This window comes from Myiozetetes cayanensis, unplaced genomic scaffold (genome assembly GCF_022539395.1).
Source record: "Myiozetetes cayanensis isolate MyiCay16 unplaced genomic scaffold, myiCay2020 scf2-11, whole genome shotgun sequence".
Taxonomy (NCBI): domain Eukaryota; kingdom Metazoa; phylum Chordata; class Aves; order Passeriformes; family Tyrannidae; genus Myiozetetes; species Myiozetetes cayanensis.
Genome location: NW_026087411.1, coordinates 68,450,810 through 68,473,769, shown reverse-complemented (window position 1 = coordinate 68,473,769; position 22,960 = coordinate 68,450,810). Strand labels below are relative to the sequence as shown.

The 22,960-nt window shown below is 37.3% G+C and overlaps 1 protein-coding gene across 2 annotated transcripts in view; it reads right to left on the bottom strand.

The window, feature by feature from the left end:
• The window catches only part of REV3L (REV3 like, DNA directed polymerase zeta catalytic subunit), a 120,313-nt gene that overhangs the window by 74,932 nt on the left and 22,421 nt on the right, over positions 1–22,960 (bottom strand). For both annotated transcript variants that reach the window (XM_050315855.1, XM_050315856.1), the window contains exon 2: positions 321–510. In XM_050315855.1, coding sequence (XP_050171812.1) covers positions 321–510 — 190 coding nt within the window. The remainder of the gene's footprint in view (positions 1–320; positions 511–22,960) is intronic.

Sequence of the window (22,960 nt, the reverse complement as noted above, 5' to 3'; positions counted from 1 at the left end):
GGTAGAAAATGGTGGCTGGAAAGTACTAGTGCCATAGCAGAGCTAAAGAGAACAGATCTGGAAAAATTATAGACACTAGAACACAAATTTAGGTAAAAAAGGTTGTGTAAAGCAGGTTTCTTTGGGAAAACCTGTTGACCAAGTCAAAGCAAGTGAGAAAAGTTATTTAAAGTTGTACAGGCCTGTATGAAGACATACATGAGGGGAAAGCAAAAGGAGTAGCACTGTACTCACCGAAGTGCAAAGTAAGTGCTTCAATGTAGTACAACTGCAAAACATTTCAAAACAAATAACCAAAAATCCCAACAGGTCATACTTACATTCCAGATACTAATGATACTTTGAAAACATGCTGAACAGTAGAAGATGGATTGCCTAAAGCCACATTAAGTGCTCTGTCAATGCTGAATGCCACTTGACGAAGATGGTGTTCTGGATGCTGTCCAAAACCATCATATGGAACATAGAGGTAAGGAAAGATACCATGTAAGTGGAGACAAGTCTTCTGACCTGAAAATAAAAGGGTAAACATTTATTTTCTAATGACTACATCTTCTTCTTTTAAGAAGTCACCAAATTTGAATTTTTCATGTTGGTTTCAGGTTCTGCAGACAGGATAAATTCATGAAACAAATGCAGCATATTTCAAACAAAAGGTATCAATGTAGAGCAGTTCTCACATTTGATTAATTGACAAAAACAATAAAGAACAGATGTGGTTACATGGCATACACAAGATTACATCAGTGTAATAGCAGAATTCACACATACTGAGTCAGTGTTGGATGGGTAACGGTTTCTCAGCCTTTGTGAAAATTTTTCAGTATCAAAGTTCTTCCCATTCCTCACTAGGATGAGCACACAACCTCTTAGTAATTAAAAAGAAGCTCCAGAGCACCTACGAGGCCATTTAATATTCTAGTTACTTAAGGCATAAGTTGAGATGTGGAAAAAAATTGGTGATTTTCAACTTCAAAAATCTGTGGATCCCTGAGAGGTCTCTATTGTATATGCAGATCTCTAAACTTCTAATACCACATTTACTTCTCAGTATTAGCTTCCATGAATCTGCAGGAACAGCAGAATGAAAGAACACACCATGAAAACCTTTGTGCCACACCACACAGCCTGAGCTCCTCGTTCAGACAAGGCAGTACAGTGATGCAGACTGGGATCTCCCAAACCTGCCACATCTTTTTTTATTGGAGCGGTGAGGGGAGGGCTAGTCTCAACTGCAATGCATGTTCTCTGTTCTCTTTGCACAGTACAACAGAGCATGCATTCACTGCTGAAACAAACATGAGATCCTGCTCACCACCTTTTCAGTCCCAAAGATCACTCGTGACTTTTCACCGGCCAGTGAAAAACTTTCACAGAAAAATACTGTAAGCACATGTTGCTGATTAACCCATCACCACAATGATAGGCAGCACACATCATTTCACATTGTCTGGATGAACTCCCTTCACGAGGACAGCAAAACAGGCTGTGCTTCCATGAACCAGGAGATGAATGTTAAAAAGAGGCAGCACAACTTCATTGGTCTACAAGACCAATGAAAAGACTGCCGAAGTCCACTCTTTCAAACTGAATAGTAGCATGTGAACTGCAAGAGGACTGATTTGTGCAGTGGTACCAAACCACCTATTTTCTGTACCAAGTCACTACCAAATCTGAGTGTTTACCCTGGTTATATTCAAGATTGATTTTGAAATAAAGGCTTCCCCCATCCAAATATAATTAACAGAAAATTAATAGTTGTTTAAAGTTCTACAGTTTCTCTATTCAAGTTTGGTTTATTTTTTTGTTTTTGGGAAGGGTTTGAGTTTAGTGGGTTTTTGTATTTTTGTTTCTGAGTTGGAAGGGGAGTGGGTTGTTGGTAGCGGTGAGTTTTTTAATGTATTCCAGGATCAGACTCAGGGAGAAATTCAAACTCATTCATATATATAATTTGTCTGAATGCCTACTGAAGCTTTTAGAAAACAATTGAACAAATCAACCCACCCCAAGCTAAATCTGATATTGGAGCTACAGACTATGGATTCCTGGCAAATATAGAGGTCTATCCCCCCCCCCATGAATTTTATAAATTCAGGTGTTTTCTACCTATGGCTTGTCAGTCAGAATCAGTTCTGCACTTACACTTCTTTTTGCACTAACAGCTATAAACTCCTGCTCTTTTTGATACTTTAAAAACATCTTTACTTTAATGGTAGCCCAAGTATTCTGAGTTATAGTTAATCTATGTCCCCTTAGAACACAAAATTGCAAAGCACCAGAATAAAAAGAACAGCGAGACGGTCTAAATTTACTATACTTAAATTCAGGTTCCTTTCAAGTTAAGCAGCTATTTAACACTTCCTGCTGAACTGGAAATGTCATTTCACTGTTGAATAATAAAAAAAAAAGAACACATACAAAGAAAATTTCCTTCTGTCCCCTTCCCCTGCGCTCCCCTTTATGTGCAAAAAAACTATGAAAACACACTATAGTTTAAAATTGAGCAAAGAGTCAAATTACCACTTAATTCCAGGGAAATCTTATAGAACATATACACTGAGCTGCTTTTCATTTTTGATTTTGCCAAGAAAGCAAACAAGTTACTGCTGATCTAAGACTACTATGTCTGTCAAGTTACATGGGTTTACACAGCTACTTACTTTGATCCTTGATAGTAGTGACTTATTTACCACAATTTTTGGTTTTATTGCTATTTTTACTTATACCCTCATTACTACAAGTCGTACCCTGCTAGTATTAAGAACCATCATTTATTTCCATCATTTAAGTAAAAGCATCAAAGTGCACCAAATGTCATGGTATTGAGTTTGAGGACAGACAGTAATAGCAACCACGGTTTGCACTAAACCATCACAAATTCTAGTGGATTCTTTCCAATAGAGCCACAAGGAGAAAACAGATTTACCCACTGAGGATTTCAGGCCACACAGCCCACCGATTTACATAAATTAAAAACTTGGCTTGGGAAAAGGTTAATGAGTTTTATGCTTTAAATATGTTACTCTTAAATTCCTGTTTCTTTTCAGAGATACAGAGAAGCAAATTTCTATCACTAGAACAGCACCAACTGCTACAATGCCCACTTACAGTGACCAGCAGATGTTATTTTTTATCTATACATCTACATATCTGTAGAATCATTGGAAATGGTGCTCAACAGCAGATTCTGCATATGACTGCTCTCCTCAGAATTTCCAGATACAACACTGGGTGACTGATGGGACAGGCCACTAAAATGGTTTGTTCTGTGGCCTCATCATGGACCAACTGTGCATGTTCATCACAAGCATTCTGAACACAAATGGCACACAGGATGTCTCTATTAACAAATGAACATAATGTGTACATTAAATGTGGTGAGCTAGTGGTGACTATAGGTTAGCAGCCAGGACGAGGCTGCTGACCCAACAGTTTCTCTGGCCTACACTCTCTAGACAAATGAGGTCTGCAGTGCCTGATTTATCTGCAGGTCACAATGAATCAATACTTCAAAAATAATATCAATGCAATATTTTTATATATTATAGAATAGTGATCCCGCCCCCCAAGCATGATTTACCTTAAGTGAATCCATTCTGACTACTCTATTATTTCTAATAATGAAGGAGAGTATGTCCTACAGTTGTGATACAGTTTTACTAACTTTTCATAAATGACACTCAAAGCCATTTAGCACCTATCCTGTAATTCTTAATTTAAGAGCTGACTACAGAACCCTCACAAGCTGAACTTAATACTGGAAACATTTTGAATAGACATCATCTCCTTTAGTATTTAGAAAACAAAAACTAAATCTAGATAAATATGACTTCAGAAAACAGTTCAATGCTGGTCTACATCCAGATATATTTTACTGTGACATTTTTGCCATAGAACAAGCTGATTCCATTATAAGAAACTAAGCAGAGCCATGGGGAACAACTACATGGAATGCAATCCTATATGTAAATGAACAACTAGTATTGTTGAAGCTGTCCCTAAAACTGTTATTTTAATTGCTGAACTATGATCCATTTCTCCCAGACCATTGTAAAATACAACTGGGTGGGGAGTGGGGGGAGGGTGTTAAAATGGAGAATGCAGCAGAATTTAAAAGCAGGGCAAAAGCCCAAGATTTTATGAAAATTCTGGCTGAGGATTAATAAAAAGATGCATAAGATGGAAGACAAAGGGTTTTTATACATTTGCCATCCATTAGAAGTACTTTAAGAGTAGTTTTGTTAGGTGTCAGGATTAATTAAATATGGGCTGTATTAGCAGAAGAATACACACAAACACATCAAGGGTGTCACTACAGGATGCAGAAAAGCGTAGGCAGTCATAAGGGATTTCCTTCCTTGAATGGTAACAGTAAAGCAAAATCATTCGAAAGGAAAAGACATGACACCACCATCTCAAAAAGATAATAGATATTTTCAAGTAACTTCTGAAGCACCTAGATTCAAACATATTTGAGAAACAAACTGTGAATCATAATGCCTACAGAGATGAGAAAACCAACAATCCTTTTGGAAAAACAATTCTAAAAATGCAAATTCGTAAATGGGATAGATATTAGAATTCAATTTCATAGTAATTTCTTCACACCATAAAAGGTACCATGTTGTAGGCAATCTCACCCTTTCTCCAGGAACAGGCTTCAGAGAGCAACACCAAGTTGTAACAGGAGTACTTTATCTACTCTGCTACGCAGATGCAACATGAACATCTTGCGCACAGTTTAGATGGTGCTTTAAGTTTAATCTATGTCGCTCACTGGGGTGGACTTGTCAAGTCCCCTATCACTGAGTACCACTCAGAACTGAGCTACTGCAAATAGATAGAACTAGATTCCTTTATAGTGATAACACAGCCTATGAAACTATTGTCATCATTCTTTCCCTCTGACACAAAGCAAATGAATCACATACATGGACGGATACCAGTATGGTAGTGCTTTGATGAAGAAAAATCCCTTTCCCAGCAAAACCTGGGAAGGTCTTTCCATCTTCCAACTCTTGCTGTGTCATTCAAAAACATAGGAGTTTAATCATTTAATGTCGAAGAGTTCTTCAGCAATGTATTACATTAATGTAATTTCTTCAGTGATTAAATGAAACTCTCAACCTTTTCCCAGAGTCCTGAATCAAGTCAGCTTTTTTCCAAGGGGTGAGAAGAAAGGGAGGACTACACATACTGTAGTCTTGGATACTAGAGAATACTGGATGTCAGAGAAAAAAAGAATAATGAAATAAGGTCTTGCAGGAGCAAGTTATTCTCAAAACGAAATCAAGAACAGAGCACAGACTTTATTTCATATATAATATTAGATATTTGTGTCAAGGTTTTCAGTTTTTCCCTAGGATTGAGAAAACACATTTCAGTAACACCTGTAACTGGGACAAATTTTTTTTTTCTTACATTTGCTGGAATCCAAATGGAGGGTTTAGTTATTTTTAATTCTTTAGTCAGTAACTGTTCATGTAATACCTCTACTCTTAAGAATATAAAAAACAAAAGAAGAAAAAAAGAAAGCTTATCCACTAGGAAAATGAGGGTCTTTGACTCATTACAATTAGACTGTTCCCCATCCTCGATGCAGAAATCCTTAGAGAGGGAAAAGAGCTGAGTTTTCTGTCTGTAATTTAAAATCAGAAATCTCTGTATAAGTAGGTGCATATTGGTGTAATATCTTGAACTATAGGGAGAAACAAAGATAAGAGAAAAGCAGATCTCTGGCCAGTATCTAGATCTGAGCAAGAAGTCCACAAGTTTCCTTGAATTCATTATCTTCCAAAAGACAAATTCCTCTCAGGTTCTCTAGCAAAAATGTCAGGTCCCAAGGTCCAGATGCCTGAGAATCTTGGAAGGGGTGTTTCTACTGCTCCAAGGTTTAAAGATAGTAGTTTAGGTAACATGTAAACATTTGAAACACTGATTTTTACATTGGGCATTACTGTTGATGGAAAATACCATTTTTAAGTTCCAAAAGTGAGGCTACTATCTTTGTCTAACTGAGCATATTTAACGTATACTTTTTCTCCTAATATGTAAGAGAGGCTCTGTTATTTCTTTCCACATAAATAACGAACAAACTCCAAGAAAAGCAGAAATATTGAAACACATTATTTAATACATCAATTCAGTGAAGATATTCTGATGATCTTCACAAAACTACCTCCTCCTGCCTTGAACTGGGAAGGATGGACCTTTTTGAATTCCTGATGTGACATTAGAAAACAATCTCAGAAGTACTACAGATGAACCTAACCATTTACAGGATGCAAAGGTACATTATCAGAAAGCAACAGCTATTATCTACTGCTATCCCCAAGCAAAAAAACCTGAAGTATAACTCATGAAATTTATTGTTACACAGTACAACTAGAACCAGGAAAGTCCAGAGACGGAGAAGATAATTTAAAAGTACAAGTCTCCAGGAATAACAGAGACCAAAGAAGCTAAGCATCTCAAAGAGCAAGGATGAGCTATGTACAAACCATTCTTCACTAGCTGATGACTTGTAAGTTGCAAGAAATAGCAACAACATTTCCTTCTTTTCTTAAGACATGCAAGGCGAGGTTAGGTATTAGCTTATTAAGCACCCATCTTTAAAATGAACTATACACAAAAATGTTATTCTTGCTTCCGCTATTGACAGATTGCTCATGTACGCAGCTGGACAATATCAGGATCTATTTCTAAAATGAGTGTCAAAAATCACTATGAGGCCAGCTAAAATGAACTAAAAGACACAAAGGAGGCAAATGCAGCTGGCCTGAGCTACAGATTCTAGTAATCACACTTGGCTTCTGGCATTCACAGGCTGGCAACACAGCCAAGCTGCTATTCTGGTAAGAAAAGCAACCACATGAAAGCAACAGAGTACAGACCAACAGTCAGACCACACTGACCAGAGCACAGCTGAATAGAAAAGACTGTATTTACCAGTCCCAGGTAAAATAATGTGTACTTTACCACATCCTGTAAAAGATGAAAAAACAAGTCGGTAGTAAGGAGGAGGAGCAGAGCAGTCAGACAGCATTTGGTTTCCATTTGCCTCAACTCCATTTCATTAAAGACTGACACTGCTAAACAAGTTCTGTTACCTATCTTACCGGTCTTTCCTGATGCAAGTACCACAAGCCACAAGTAAATGGAAAATGGTGAACAGATATTCAAGAAGAAAAGGTTTTGGTGGTTGGTAACCTGAACTTGAACTTTCACCTCTGTATGAGGCTCATCTACCTGTTTAAATACTGTGATGTGTGGGCATTGTTCCAGCCACAATTTGTCTCTTTTCCTGTGTCAGAAAAAAACAACTGAAACATTTTTGTTCAACAGGTGTTTTCCTGTCAGGTACACAGCTAGTTAGAGAAAAAGTTCCACAAATTATTGACAAAAATGATTTGTTACTCTAAACTGCAGGCAAAAAACCCCTGACTTTGTGGTAAGGTTAACAATGTTTTCATCAGTATTATCTTTCATAGACACTTTTCAGAAACATTTGCTATTTATAAATTTATGAACAACACCAAGCTTATGTAATCCCCCCAAAATTACATACTCTAGAGTGTGCACACTCTCATGAGTCAGATTAGCTTATGTTAACAAGTAAATGACACCACATTGTTTTCTCTTCCTCTATTCTTCAAACAGCACTAACTAATTCTGTGAATATTTCTTTTAATTTTTCTTTACTTTTGTATTTGCATTAAGATCTCCCACTTGTTGGTAAATGTCATTTCAACCTACTTCTCTAGCTGATGACAGGTAGAAGATGTGCTCCACAAATATGAGCACTGCTGTTAGGCTACCCATAAGCAAATTTGCAACACTCGGTACTCCTTATCACACACCCCTTTTATTTCATTACAGAAGTTTCTTACCATCTTTTGTACGCTCTAGGCTTATCATTTTGGACAAGTAGCAACTTACAAAGTACTTCCTTACTATAGACACCTTTTAAATTTCTGTAAAAGCTTTTGAAATGACTACATGGTGTGTGACAGTAATAGCAGGAGACAGAATCTTGTGATCCAGAAAATAAACTGTGTTCTTAATATCTTACTAACTCTGTGTTCAAGGTTTGTGTGGCAAGTGGTTGGCAGACAGGGGGCTGCTGTGGGAAGAGGCCAGAGGCTGCTCTGTATGGGACACAGCCAGATCCAACAGACACACTGCAGAGAACAGCTGAGTTCTTCAGCCATGCTGGGGACACTTCTGAGAAAACATATTTAAGAAAGAGAACACCATAGTAAGAGAAAAGTGGAGGAGGAAGACGGAACAGTAGATATCCCCTGCAGCCTGTGGAAAAGCCCACACTGAAGCAGATTTCCCCTGCAGCCTGTGGAGGATGCCACAGTGGAGCACAAGAATATTCCTGAAGGAACTGCAGCCCGTGGAGAGCCCACATCAGAGCACAGGAAAGATGCAATGAGGAAGAGAGGCAGAGAGATACCACTGTGTACTGGCTTCAACCCCCCTGCCACTCTCCATGTGAGCTTGCATGGTAGGGTGAGTGGTTTGGGGAGTCTGGAGTACAAAAATAGAGCTGAGCCTGGGGGGAGCGGGGAGGAAAGGTGTGCTGTTTTGAGTTTGTTTCTCACTACCTGAATCAATTTTAATTGGCAATAAATTAGTTAATTCTCCCCACACAGAATCTGTTTTGCCTGCAGTGGTAATTGGTAAGCAATTTCCTTGTGGTTATCTCAACCTATTGTTTTAATGTTTCTGTTTTTCCTATTTTATCCCACTGTATTACCAGACTGGGGTGATAGGTTGCGGAAGGAAGCAGCTGGGTGGGAATTCTGCTGTTTGCCAAGTCTAACCTGGCAGGCACTGCTCAACAGAAATGATCCTCTGGATGTCAACCTCTAGAGCCTACAAACTCTGACAGAAGGTTTGAGAAAGGTAACAAAATAAAGCAACTCTCAGTGTCAGTAGATTTCTACCTGCTACCTTGTGATCTCTAACTTCACCAGAAGACTTTGGAGGGTGTTACAGCTGTAAGTCTCTGCTTTAAACCTTTACTCAGAGCAGAAGTTCCAGCCTACCTGTATTAACTTAATAAAAAACAGCATACAGCCTCAATCACCAGAGTAATAAAACCTTTCAATGCAACATTATTATATTTAACCACAAGCTTTCCATAAATTAGTCTTATTACCATAGCTCACATTAAACGACATAATGGTATAAACATTGTCCTTTTGTTGTATTAATACATAATTAAACAATGTGGGACATAATTTACAACGACCCTACTTAAAAACATATTAGTGAAAGATATGCCTGTTCATGGGTCTTCCAAAACAGGTTACGCAGAAAGGTGCAGAACGTTCAAGACATTTCCAAGTGGAGGAGAAAGAGAAGCAACAGCAAGCAGACAGAGTGACAGAATGCTCTAATCCACTGCAGCTTTTAAAAAGATGCTATCAATTGATATTGCACATACCTCAAATCCTTATTCAAAGTTTTGCCTAAAGATTCTCATGACAGGATCCTTCAAGCAGCTACACAAGGGAAATGATTTTCAGCTGGTAACAGCAGCCTTTGGTTTGCCATGAACCAATCCCCAGACAAACTCAATTCTAGAGGGCCATTACAGAGAGAGCAGCTCCACACAGGACTTACAGAAACTGTATTCTTGAAGGCTAGTGGTCTGAATCCTGATTCGCCTCACAGAATGGTAAATCCTGAGCAGTTCTATACTTTGTATCACACACACACAAAACCTTACCATCCCCTTTTCCTTCAGCTAATTTTTAACTTCTTCACTCCCAATTTAGCAGTTGTTGAATAGTTATACTTATCTTCAGTAATTTGTCAGGATTAACTTGCAAGGTTCTGTGCAAGTGCAGAAACAACTGTTTTGAACAGCAGAAAAAACAGCAGCATTAGAAAAATAAAATTCAGATTACAGCATTTTTCAGTGTGGTTTTTTTTGTTTGTTTTGTTTTCCTTCACACTTTAAAAGAGTATAGTATGTGGAAATCACACTAATGTTATTTCTCTATTTTTATTTTGCCTGTCAATATACTAGATAGCCTCCTTGCCCATCAAAAGACATGGGAGGCTAAGAGTCATATACAAGGAAAAAAGGCCTTGAAGCAAAAAAGAAATGAAACTAGCTCTTTTTAGACTTTATCTACAGCATCTCAAAAGAATATGTATTTTAGTTTTTTGCCTTCTACTGCAAATATAGTCCTCAGGTCTCTGCCACACCCTCAGCTGTGGGTACTAACATGCAGGGTTTTTTTCTCCCCTACTCCAGGTAAACAAAGACCTTAGCATCCCCTGAAGAAAACAGATGCTAAATACAGGCACAGCATTTGTCACCCTTCAAATCTCATCTTTTTATGTCTTCTTCTTTTATATTTTAAAAAATATGTAAATGAATGCTCTTTCAGTAATACAGCTGGTGTTGCTATTTTATTTTGCACATTTTGCAATACTATTAAGTATTGTACTTCCTATCTTCGTTTCTTTTGCCACATACTACTTTACTTCCTCATCGTTAATTAGGCATCCATCCCCCTCTTTTCATCTTCTGTAAAGTCTAATGTCTTGTGGTAGCATTTGAAGGGTTTCATGGCTATTTGCCTGCTCAAGCCTTTCTTTGCAAAGAATGCCCAGTCTTTATAGCATTCTTGTCTTCGGCTTGTTACAATCATTAATTGATAACATACACACTGTTTTACCTCTTCACATGGTTAAAACTACAAAATCTTTTTCTGTCTCAGTGCTACAGCAAAAAAATTTATACATCTGAGCACTTCACAGAAAGCATACATCCAAAGACTGCTTGCCTTGTACAGATAATTTCATGTGGTTGTCTTATATTTATTCAATAACCTTTAGAGTGGCTGTAAAGACCTTACAGACTGGATGGTTCAGTTGCCAAAGCAAAGTACTTACAGCAATGTCTGCATTCTGTAAGAAATGTTTTGAAGTGTTACTCAGAAGTATCTGTCACAGATGTAGTATCATCCAGTCCAGATACTCCTATTTTACAAGGTCATGTCACTGGCTAATAAATTTTCAATTGCTGAAATTCTCTGTACAGAACAACTAATTACTGACTACCTTTCTGTGCTGAGAACAAAAGCTCTCCCTCAAAAACAATCTGGTCCCACTTTTTAAGCTATTATGTCAAATGCTCTGGAGGACTACTTCATATTCATTTCTCCATTGCTCTGTTCAGATCTGAATTCTCTCCATCACCAGTTGTCCCTTTCCCCAAATCTATGACAGCAGTGATACACAGGCAGTATCACAGAATCAATTAGGTTGGAAAAGACCTCTGAGATCATCAAGTCCAACCTATGACCAAACACCACCTTGTCAACTAGACCTCAGCACTAAATGCCGCATCCAGTTTTCCCTTAAAGATCTCCACCACCTCCCTGGGCAACCCATTTCAATGTCCAATAACCCTTTCTGTGAAGAAATTCGTCCTAGTGTCCAATCTAAATCTCCCATGGTGCTGCTTAAATCTATGTCCTTTGTGACTGATACACTATACCCTCTAATACACTATAGGCTTTTCTTTTAAAATAAAAATAAAATTTGAGCAATGGGGATTTCTTCTGTGGTTTTGTCTAATAGCATGAATAAAGTGTGCAGCAAGAGCAAAACAACTGCATTAAAACACACAGATTCCCTCTCTCTGGGTTCTCAGTAGCCCTACTGCTGATGTCCAGCAAGGGCAGAAAGAAAGAAAAAAAAGACAAATCTAACAATAAAACACCAACCCAAAAGATAAAACCTTGCATGGAGAGGGGGAACAAAAAGATAAACAGAGAGATGAAGAAATGCAGAGTGGGGGGTGTGGGGTGGGGGCAGAACATGGCCAATCTACTCCCAGAAATCTTAGTAAATGCCAGAACAATGTGCAACTAGTTAAGCCTTTGGCTCCTCACATATATTATTAAAGTGTATTTGTGCAACTGGTAGTGACTCTCTCACAAAACAGCTTCACCTGATACAGAAGAAAGACCTGGAATCTGCAATAAGTCAGAACTACATGCTGAATGACTTACTTGCATAATGCAGATCTCATTTGTCACAGTAGTAAGAAATTTATGCCAATGAAGCAGGCACCAATGCATAAAGAAATGTTCATCATCGAGGCAGATGAATATTGTTCTAGTAAACAGACAGCACTCCCACCTTTCTCTTGGAATTTTTATTGTGATGCTGAGTAAGTCATATGTTAAAAAGGTAGAGGGAGCCTTTATTACACTAAGATAGCTAAAATGGTTTAGAAAATGGCAAAATAATTCTATGCTTAATTAAATCATTAAGCACTGTAAAGTTATAAAAACTTAAACCATAATTAAACCATAATACTTTCAGGTTAAAACACCACAAAAGTTTAAAAAAATTAAAATCTAATATTTTCACTTTGTAATCTCAGCCCTTCATGTACATGATACTATCATTATCACAGCTCTGACGTGCAGATAACATCACCAGGAAAATTATAAATACATCAACATTACAAGAAAAAAAACCTCTCCACGTGAATGTTTTATTTTGATTAAATTTTTGACTGTGGAGGATAAAAAAGATTGCCCTCACTCATTGAATAATTGGTTAAAAAGTCACTAAGCACCATGTGCTAATTGTTGCGGAAAATGTGGAAAAATGGCATTTTATCACATTATTGAAAATTACCCTAATGCTTTCACACAAGGGAAAAGATTTCTGGCATATCTTCACTCTTTTTAGTGACTGCAACCCTGGTGTTCTCTTAATAAAGAATTTATATGCAACACTGATAAACAGGGACTGTAGAACTCCTACAGTGATGAGGAAAAGAGATGGGAACTAGTTAAAGTTTGGCAACTCTGAAGGTTGAATATGTCCCTGGTCATGGCAAGGAGGTTGGATCACATTACCTTTAAAGGTCCTTTCCAAGCCAAATCATTCTATGGTTCTCTGAAGGTGAAAAAACAATTGACCAGTAGATGCCACTTGACAGACCATGCTGATCTAGATCAAGATCTAAAGTCATCTGCTCCTTGTCTCAGGACACAGAAGAACCAAAAGCCTGTATCAAAATTTTTGTTGGTATTTCCAAGGCTCTATAAGGTTGTATTTCTCCTCTGTTGCTTAGGTTTAGCTTGTATTTCAGGTTAAGCCTCAAATGATTTACTCCACTTAGATATACAATATAAAGAAGCAAGCCAGTTAACAATAAGACACTGAATAATGGAAAACTATGGAGGTAGGTAAAAGGTAAATGTGTTCAAGATGAAAGCATCAATTTATTGAACTTCAAGGTTGCTAGTAAGTCACAAAATTCCTACAGGAAACTGCAATGTATTACTGGAACATACAGAATCAGAAACAGTATCATGACACATATGCTTTGCTAGTGTAAGAATAACATCAGCTCTTAGGTATCAGTTATGAGAACAACTATCTACCAAACATAAATTGACCGACATTTGACCTCAGCACAACCGACACCTATCACACTATTTAATGTTCTCAATCAAGATCAGGCCAGGCCAAAAAGAGCAAACCTAGTAAACAAACCACATTTGGTTCAGCTACTGCTGTATGCTGTCCTTTATGGTGAATATGTATACTTTCTCGTACAATTCCAGCTCTAAAAGAACAAGTGCATGAGTCACCTTGTGGTTGGAATGAATAATGTACTAGATTCCTCATGAACTTTTATCTAAAACCAATTTTATGACAGAATTGCACGTTCAGCATTTGCACACATCAACTTCAGTAAGTGTATCCAAAGGTGAAATTATGAGTGCAGCTGGTTACAAATGCTTCATCTGAATTGCTAAATATTTACTTCTCATAACAACATCAGAAGCTACATTATAAAGGTATATGGATGTATCTGAGTTAAAGTATTTGCTTACTGGTGTTTTTTTCCCAAATTTAAATGCCATATTTATTTAAATATTACCTATGAATTACTGCCAAAATACAACCATGTTTTTAACTTACTACACTCTAAAGTAAATTTTAAAAAATATATTTATTAAAGCATCATTTAAACCTAGCATATAGCATTTAGATTTTAGGGTTTTCAGATTACAGTGAAGTGAATGGAAAACACTTCAAAGTTTGGATACTACTTCCATTCCTCCACCCATTTTTAACCTCAACAATACTTAGGAAGAAATGAAATAACACAGTTGTACAAATCCAAAGTAGTACATCTGCTATATATGTTTCCACCATTTTTAATTTTTGCCTTTCTGGTTCCCTAGGAAAGTCAAAGAAAAAAAGCAAAATACAGCATAAGGAAAGCAAAAAACACAACCCCAAAATCAACTTTGTGTTCCAAGTGTTTCAAAACAAAAATATCCTCCAGGTGTTTATACAGAGAGGAGACATGACAGAAAGATCACTCTTCAGAAAAAGCCATTTGGCTGTACATTAGAGACAAAATCAGATGAAAACTAAGCTGTCCAAGTCATCCAGTCTTGCTCCTGCTCTCCAAGACTCTGGACATTTGCACTAGGAACTGAGCAGGAACGCTGACCTGGATAAAAAAATCATCCTGCAAAAATCAGCTTGCCAAGTTCACCATAATTGCACAACTTGCTGTGCCAGGACACACAGACACAAAGCTGCACAGGGCAGTTGTGCACAATTCTTGCTTCACACAGTATCCATGTCAGCTAACAGACAGCATAAGCAGCATTCAAAATGATAACTTAATCGTTAGCTACTTTAAAAGCAAAGGAAAACAATCCCATACTATCACATTCTTACAAGTGGGAAGGAACGGCTGGTACACCCACACGGCTTTTACATAGTGTCCCTTCCAAGATTTTACTAGAGAGACAAAAAGTAGTATTTCCTGCAAATACTACTTAACTAACTGCTATAACATATTTGAGTAAACAATATCTCTAGATTTCTCTTCCTTTTAAAGCAAGCTGACCAGCTAGTATTTTATGATAGTGTCGGCAAACTGGACTGACAAACCAAGTAACTTCAAAAGACTAATAAAATAGAAAAGGATTTGTTCTACATTTTCAAGACTCTCTTATCACTTTTAAACCACATAAGATGACTTGACTTTCATGTTTTGGTAATGTCCCTTATAAATACAGATCTATGTAATGAAAACAAATGTTCATGAAAGTTCTCGAAGAAATCATAGCACAAGAAACTGGCTCAGCATTGGAGATTCAAACATATCTGCATAAAGTTACTGTGTCAGAATTATGATTTATCAAATCACTTTAAAAAGTGAAATAAAAGCAATCTAATTGTAATACAGCCATTACAGGATTCAAGACACACCAACCACAATCTGTAGTTAGGCAAAAGAATGCAAATTTACTTAAACATCAAAAAGAAAGTTAAGACTATTGTTAAGAAAGCTTTTAAGAAGTACTGATGATAAAATCAACACTGTGGCCTGCCATGTGACCAGGTTTACATTTTTGCTCCAGAGAATTTTGAGGTTAACCAACTAATAATTAACATGTGCACTCGACTGGAAGATATATAGCTCTAGGGATGTGTATTACAAAACAGGCTATTTTCTAAAGTGCCTTTATTCTGGTTAAAAAAAAAAAGCTTAAAAGTCTAATTTGCAGCTCATTGTTTATAAAAAATTATGCAGACAAGCCCCCAGTGTACACTATAAACATGCATGAATGTATGTTTCATTTTTCTAATGGAAACACATCTAATAAAGGACTGTCTAACTTCAGATGGAGGTAATACAAAGTAATTTTTAAAACTTTCCTAGTCCCAAGTTGATTATTTCAGTAAAAGTAGAACCATTATAAAAACAAGCAGACGCAAGACTGATATTCGTATGACAAAAAATAAGTGATAAAATTACTCTTCATGCAGTTATCACACCATGTTCAAACAACATGATCTGTCCAGTTATCTGCCTGCACTTTTAGGGCCCGTGCAGTCTGCCTATATGTGTAAGGCTCTTTATTTGCAGAACCCTATCTTGACTCATATCCCTATGTGTACTTCAGTCCAAAACTTGTATCAGATACTTTGTGCTACCATTCACTCCATGAAGATGTTTCTGTACTGTAGTCCCCTGAAAGGGAAGAGAAAAAATAAATATATTTTCATGTGTCTAATTGTCAGGAGAACATGTTTACATTAATTTAACAGTGAAAGGACCCTAATGACTCCTACCACTAACATTTGACCTATGAGGAAAGAGGTAAGTGTTGACAAAGAACCATAAAAAACAGTAGGAACAGCATAATCAGCTCTACCAAGAAGCATATATATTCCTTTGCCTTTCTTAAGCAGAGGAATGGTCAATGGGCACCACCTCCTAAAGTCTTCCTAGGAGCACGTTCTCCTTAAAGAATCAAAGCCACAGCAGTGTTAAATCAAAAACATCAAATGCAACTTACATTGCAAAGAAAATCATGGTGATTCTGTGCTATGAAGCGTTATGAGAAATATAATGCAGAGTGCTTGACAGTTTGCCACTAAAGTGTATAAAGTCCTCTCAACTAAGCCTATAGCTGGACTGCTCAGAAAGCAGTGATGTTCTGGCAAATACTTTCTTCCTTTATTAGCTCTCCCTTTCAACCAGGTTTCAACCCCAACTGGGTTTCAACCAGGACAATATTCACTCAAGCTGGAGTGTATACTTGTGAAGGACATAAATGAATAATACTGAATTCAGTGAATATTCACTGATGGACATCTACCTTCAACAAATGAAGCCCATCGTCTAGAAGAGGCTCAGTCCTTCTGTGATTGCTGAGGGTACTGGAGTAAACATGACGATGTCAGCTGCTCCTTGTACAGCAATCATCTCTCCATTCCACTTGAAAAGTCTCCAGTGATTCATTCTGACTTGTATTTATCAAGATTTGTTGAGGAAAGTATGACTAAGAAACCTCTGATGGGACTGAAGGGATGAGGTTCTTTCAGTTGAAGGGTCTGACTATTTGGAAACATTTGTTTCCAAAACAATACTAACCTGTATTTTGCAATGAGCTCTCATGCTCTCAGAAAGAGGCAAAGGCAATTGTAGTGCCAGGAAGGTCTCTCAGTGCCATAAATCAAGTCTACATCATCAAAATACTTGTATTACCATAAATAAATCAATGTGTCTAGAAATAAACATAACTGTTTCAAAGAATATTGTGATTATGTATTTGGCATTACTGAACTTAGTTAAGCGGAAATGCTTAACACTAACCGGAACAAAAATACACTTGTTTTAGAAAGGAACAGCAGAGGCTTTCTATTTCACATACTACAGAATTAAACCACATCTGGCCTGATGCTGTGCTCTTCTGAAGCTGCTTTTTACGTGCTAAAACCAGGTTTGAATAAAAAGACACTGGGCTTGCCAATCTACACTTCTGCTTACTAAATGGTGGCTTTACTAGGCTGACAAACTTGCCTGACCTTTCAGTATATCTAACCAGATCAAACATTAACTGAAAAGTATCTCATGTGTCTTATTCATCATTCTGGAGAAGGATACAATAAGCACCAGAAACATTAAACAATACTGGATACATAATAAAGTCCAATGCTCTATGAACCCAAACATTTCTGGCTTTGCACCTGGGCAAAATGCTACTACACACTGCTTATCTTATCTGAAAGGGAGAAAGAATCAAGGGGTAAGTAAATTCTATCCACATCACACCTATTTTATAAGGTATGCATTCACAACAGGATTCTCTCTTAGAACCACAAAGAACAGACAGCAGGTAGAAGCCATTTGCCCTTTATGCCCTGAGCTACAAGGAGCAAGAGCCCTCAGTATTGGCATCTTCTCTTAGGTCACAAGCAGTCAGAAGAATCCAATTCTGCCCATGCTGAAATATTAATCAGATAAATTTCTAAGGCAAAGCACATCTCAAAAAGCTGGTTTATCAACCTAAAATTTACTCACATTGTATATTTACCAGCTGCTTTTGGAAGACAACACAGACCTCCCTGCTCTATGACACTGCTCTCCCTCTCCCATAGTAAGAAAACGGGAGGGACCGACCCTGATTACCCATGGACACATTTCATGGAAAAGTTACATTTAGTTTCAAACTCCGATTCCACTACGACAGTGACACCAGCTGAAGACACTAAAACGGATTGCTCAAATGCTTTGAAAGCACAGGCATGATGTTTTGCCTGTCATCCCTGGAAGCATCAGCACATGCACAAGTTACAGCAGGTTGAACCAGCACATAAATTTACAGCATATCAGCTGCTCCTGCCATGGCACTTTGTGTAGCTGTTACTACAGTGCAACACAATTAAAGCCGTGCTGCAAAGCTATTGAGCTCACTTACGAGCTCCAAGACAGAGAGATAGCACAACTCTATCCACAGATTTTTATCTAAAACCCTAATACTTGGAGTCCGCTGTTTACATACAGCTCAGATCTGCACAGGCCAGTAAGCTCTGAAGCAACACAAGGAGCCTAATGGTGAACTGGAACTTAAATATTTCTACTTCACACACCTATAGTTAGTACTCCACATTGCTGAGACCGAACCAGAAGCGGTGCTTCCCATCCAGGCACAACCCTGCACTATACAGCACTGAATCATATTGATGCAGTGGACTGACATCTAATGTACTTTTTTTTTTTTTTTTTAAAGTTATCCTGTATTCCAGGACATTTGGTTGTCCAGTAGCTCACATGACAAAAGCAGCCATTCTAGAAAGATCTATGTCTAGCTTTAGGAGAAGAGGTGGCTACACTCTCCTCAAACAGGCAGTTCATAAGTCTTTAAACTTCTCTCTCTCAAGTTCTTTGTTGTGTAAGTATTTGTTTGAATTTGATTAGCGTAAATTTCAGGTATTTGGTTTTTTCAGTGGTTTTCTTCACTAAACTAAAACTTCTCTTGTTCCTGATACCATCTAACAAAAGTGTATCTTATTCTCTAGAGGAGGAAAAACCATGTTTGAGCTCTCTTCTGAGCCCCCTCTATTTTTCCAACATAGTTGAAAATACATTGGCACAGAGTCAGACACACTGCTTATCACATCTGTTTCACAAATTCTACCTTCAACCCCCTCAGCGTTCTGTTGCAACCAAAAATGGTATTAACCCTTTCGGCATCATACTGCTATTCATTTAGCTGCTTGTCTGCAATGACCAGAAATTCTTTTTGCAGTCACTGTTTTCTATACCATGGACTCTACATACATTCCTCTTTCTTACATACAACATCCCACTTTGTCTGAACACCCAAACTCTATCAAGTAATTTGCATAACTATGTATGACTGCTGCACCATTTAACTTTGCACAATTCTTTGCCCTTCTTGAATTCTATGAACATTATACATTATTGATATAAACTGAATAAACACAGTCCACTTGCACTAAAATAGTTTATTATAGATAAATATTATATTCAGTAGTTTCTTGTGAAATATTTATGCTCCTTAAAGGGATGAAACCCCCAAAGTTATTAAACTTTTTTAACTTTTCTCTTACTCTGCAACCACATATAATTCAAAACAAATGAAAGCATATAGTATCAGGTGATACAGTTATCAGAAAACTTCTACCTTGAATTCTGTACACTCCAGTGAGTAGTAAAACAATAAAATTGTCAAGCAGCTTTTCTGTGTCCTCTACTCTCAGTAAATTACTTTAATTAGTTTTACTGCAGTTAGAATGAATATTGTTGTTTAACAGGCCAGAAAGAGCCAGTATGCTTGTACTTCAAGGTATATGGTTAAAGAACAATAAATTAAACAAAGATTACAAGAATAAAAACATAAAAATGCATCAGTAAAATACCAAAAACATATGTGCAAAAGCATGCAAGAATGTTTATCTTAGAGCTCAAAACCAGTCACATTGAACACAAGATACATTGTATATTAAAAACATTGTAGCACTTCTAACCACGTACATTTTATCTCTCTATATACGGCAATTACAGCATGTGGGTGTGTTCATTCCAGTAAAGAGCATTCCGGTTGAAATGTCTGCACCTTAAAATTTTACTTGCAGGACTAACAGATTTATTTACTTACTTATTTTTTACTTTTCATTTGTGTTGAAGTAGTCCTAGTTTAAAATCCTTTGGTACTCACTGCAATCACCAAAGCTGACAAATTTAAATCTGCTGAAGGGATACTCTGCATGCTAATCAAGCTCTTAAATGCCAACAATCAAATCTAACTTAATCTGAACTATGCAAATTTTACTAAGTGTTGGCTGTTTGCCTTTGTTCCAGTGATTGAAGATTTAATCACTTACTGACATAATAGTATGTCTCTCCTGAAACTCAATTCTTAGAAGTCTGTAATGCTTGAGTACAACAGCTGCAGTGCTTCATCGTGAGCAAGAGGGCATCTCTGTTAGCTGTACCAACTTCACCTGCATGAAATCATGCTCCTTTATCCAAATAGTTAACTGTCACACTTCCATTTTCAGAGAGTCACAAATTACATGTTAGTGTGTGCTGTCTTGACCCTGTCTGGATGGCAGGTGCCCACCGAAGCTGCTCTGTCACTCCCATCCTCAACTGGACAGGAGAGAGAGAATTTAACAAAAGGCTCATCAGTAGAGATTAGGACAGGGAGAGATCACTCAACGATTACTACCACAGGCAAAACACACTCAACTTGGGAAATTATTCCAATGAAAACAGAGTAGGATTATGAGAAATGCAAACTTCCCCCCACCCTCCCTTTTTACTGGGCTTAATTTGACTCACAACTTTCTCTACCTCTTTTTCCCAGTAGCATAGGAGGATGGGGAATGTGGGCTGCAGAGTCGTTTCACATATTCTCACTCTCTTCTCTGGCTGCCGTTTTCTTCTGTGCAGTAACATTTTTTCCCCCCCTTCTTAAATTATGTTATCCCAGAGGCATTACTACCGCTGTTGATGGGTTTGGCCTTGGCCAGCAGCAGGTCTGTCTTGGAGCCGGCTGGCAATCGGACATACAGGAAGGTTCTAGAAGCTTCTCAGAGAAGTCACCTCTGGAGCCAAAACCTTGCCATGCAGACCCAATACACAGTACTACCCATTAATCACATTTCTGAAAAGACTGATTAATGTGAACTAAAATACCATCAACCTAGTCCTGAGCTGAAATAAGTGGTAGGCAGACTCTCACACAAATGGCTACCAGAAAACCCTCAGCAACTGAATACCACAAAACTATTAAAACCTTTTGATAGTGTCTTATTATGATGTGACAGCCATAAACCCATATTGTTCTCATTTAAGTAACTTTCAAACAAACCCTCTCCTTTTAAAGTAAACCTTTTAAGGATTAAGTCTGAAAGTGAAAAAGCTTACACTGAGGTTTATGTTTGCTGTAAGCCACTAATATAATCTCAGTTAAATTATTTTAAATGCTAAGGAAACCATAGAAATGGAAAAGTGACCTAGACTTAAGAGTTTTTCTAAATACACCTTGTGACAGAGCATCTGTCTAAAGCAGGTGCAGAACAAGTATCTTCAGTTCTGTCAAACAGATCAATGATATTCCTTCAGAACTGAGAGAGCACCACTAATATATACCACGTATAAATGACAAGTATTTTTTAATTGAAAACAATAGAATGACATAAAATATTTCAACAAAACAAAGAAGAAAATAATCTGAAATACAAACTAGTTGGATAAACCTATTTTAATGCAAGTATATTAAATGCAATTCTTCTGTCACAGATTGGCAGAACAGTTGAGGTTGGAAGGAACCTCTGGAGACCATCTAGTCCAACCTCCCTGCTTAAAGCAGAGTCACCTAAAGCAGGTAGTCTATGACAATGTCTAGTATTTTAGTTGGGTTCTTTTTCATTTGATTCCATTTCTGCACAAATGTATCTTAACACACGTTTAAGCCATCCAATCATAATCATAGATAGCCTTAAGCCCAACAAAAAAGGGAAACAAAAGAAAAAGCAGTGGGGTAGTTTTTCTTCAAGGAAATAAATACAATTTATTAATGAGTATGCTCTATAACTGAAGTATCCTGAATTGACATTAATTATATCAGCAAGTCTAAAGTTTTACAATACTTATTTCAGAAAACAGATTCCAAATCTAAAAGTTTGCTGCTGTTCAGTTTAATATCCATGTACACATGCTCTTTTGCTTATTTTATTGCCTCTATCAGCTGGTCTGGGCTCTACGTTTTCAGAATGTGAATAACATACACATAAATATGGTATTACTTTCTAGAATTCAATGAACAGTAAAACAGGAAAGTACTCTGACATTTTAGAGCATCACTACTGGCACTCAGATTGGCATAGTTTTAAGAATGGGTTAGTGCATACCTCAGAACTATTGTTTCAAGCTCTCTGACAGCTCAAGCACACAGCATTTTAATAAATTGACTTAGTTTTGGTGTTGAATGTTTCCTTGCAACTGCAACTACAGAACTGGTTCTCAACTGAAAACGAAGTTAGGATGACAAATCACAAAACAAGGGTTCCCAAGATGCTTTCTTTTATGTCCTCTGGAATTGCTGCCATTATTCTAAGAAGTCTGACTTTACACAAAATTCTGCTTAAATTGAAGATGGCAAGAAACAGCATGTATTATACAAACCTGCATACAAAGTTCCACTAACAGAACTTTATTGATTCAGGTTTTGAAAATTTATGTCTACTAGTTACCATGTTTAGAAAAAGGTATCAGATATCTATACAAGCTAAATATAAATACTTCAAATCTTACTGTATTAAGCCTTTGAGCTGAATGGATCATCAAAAACATGCTTAGAGAATGCAGGGAACTTGCATTTCCAATACACTGAGAAAATCACTATCATCATCCAGTTGGATTAAAGTAAGTCCTCAGTTTTGATCTGTAATCTGTTTAAAATCTGCATATTTTAGTAACAGGATGGAGGCCATCCACATTTAAGACACCCACAGGACTTCATTAAGCTCTTCATTCGAACATGGTAACTGAAATAGCAACATACAAATCAAATTCAGACATCTCACTACATTAATCAAAGGTCCACGTGATCTAAAA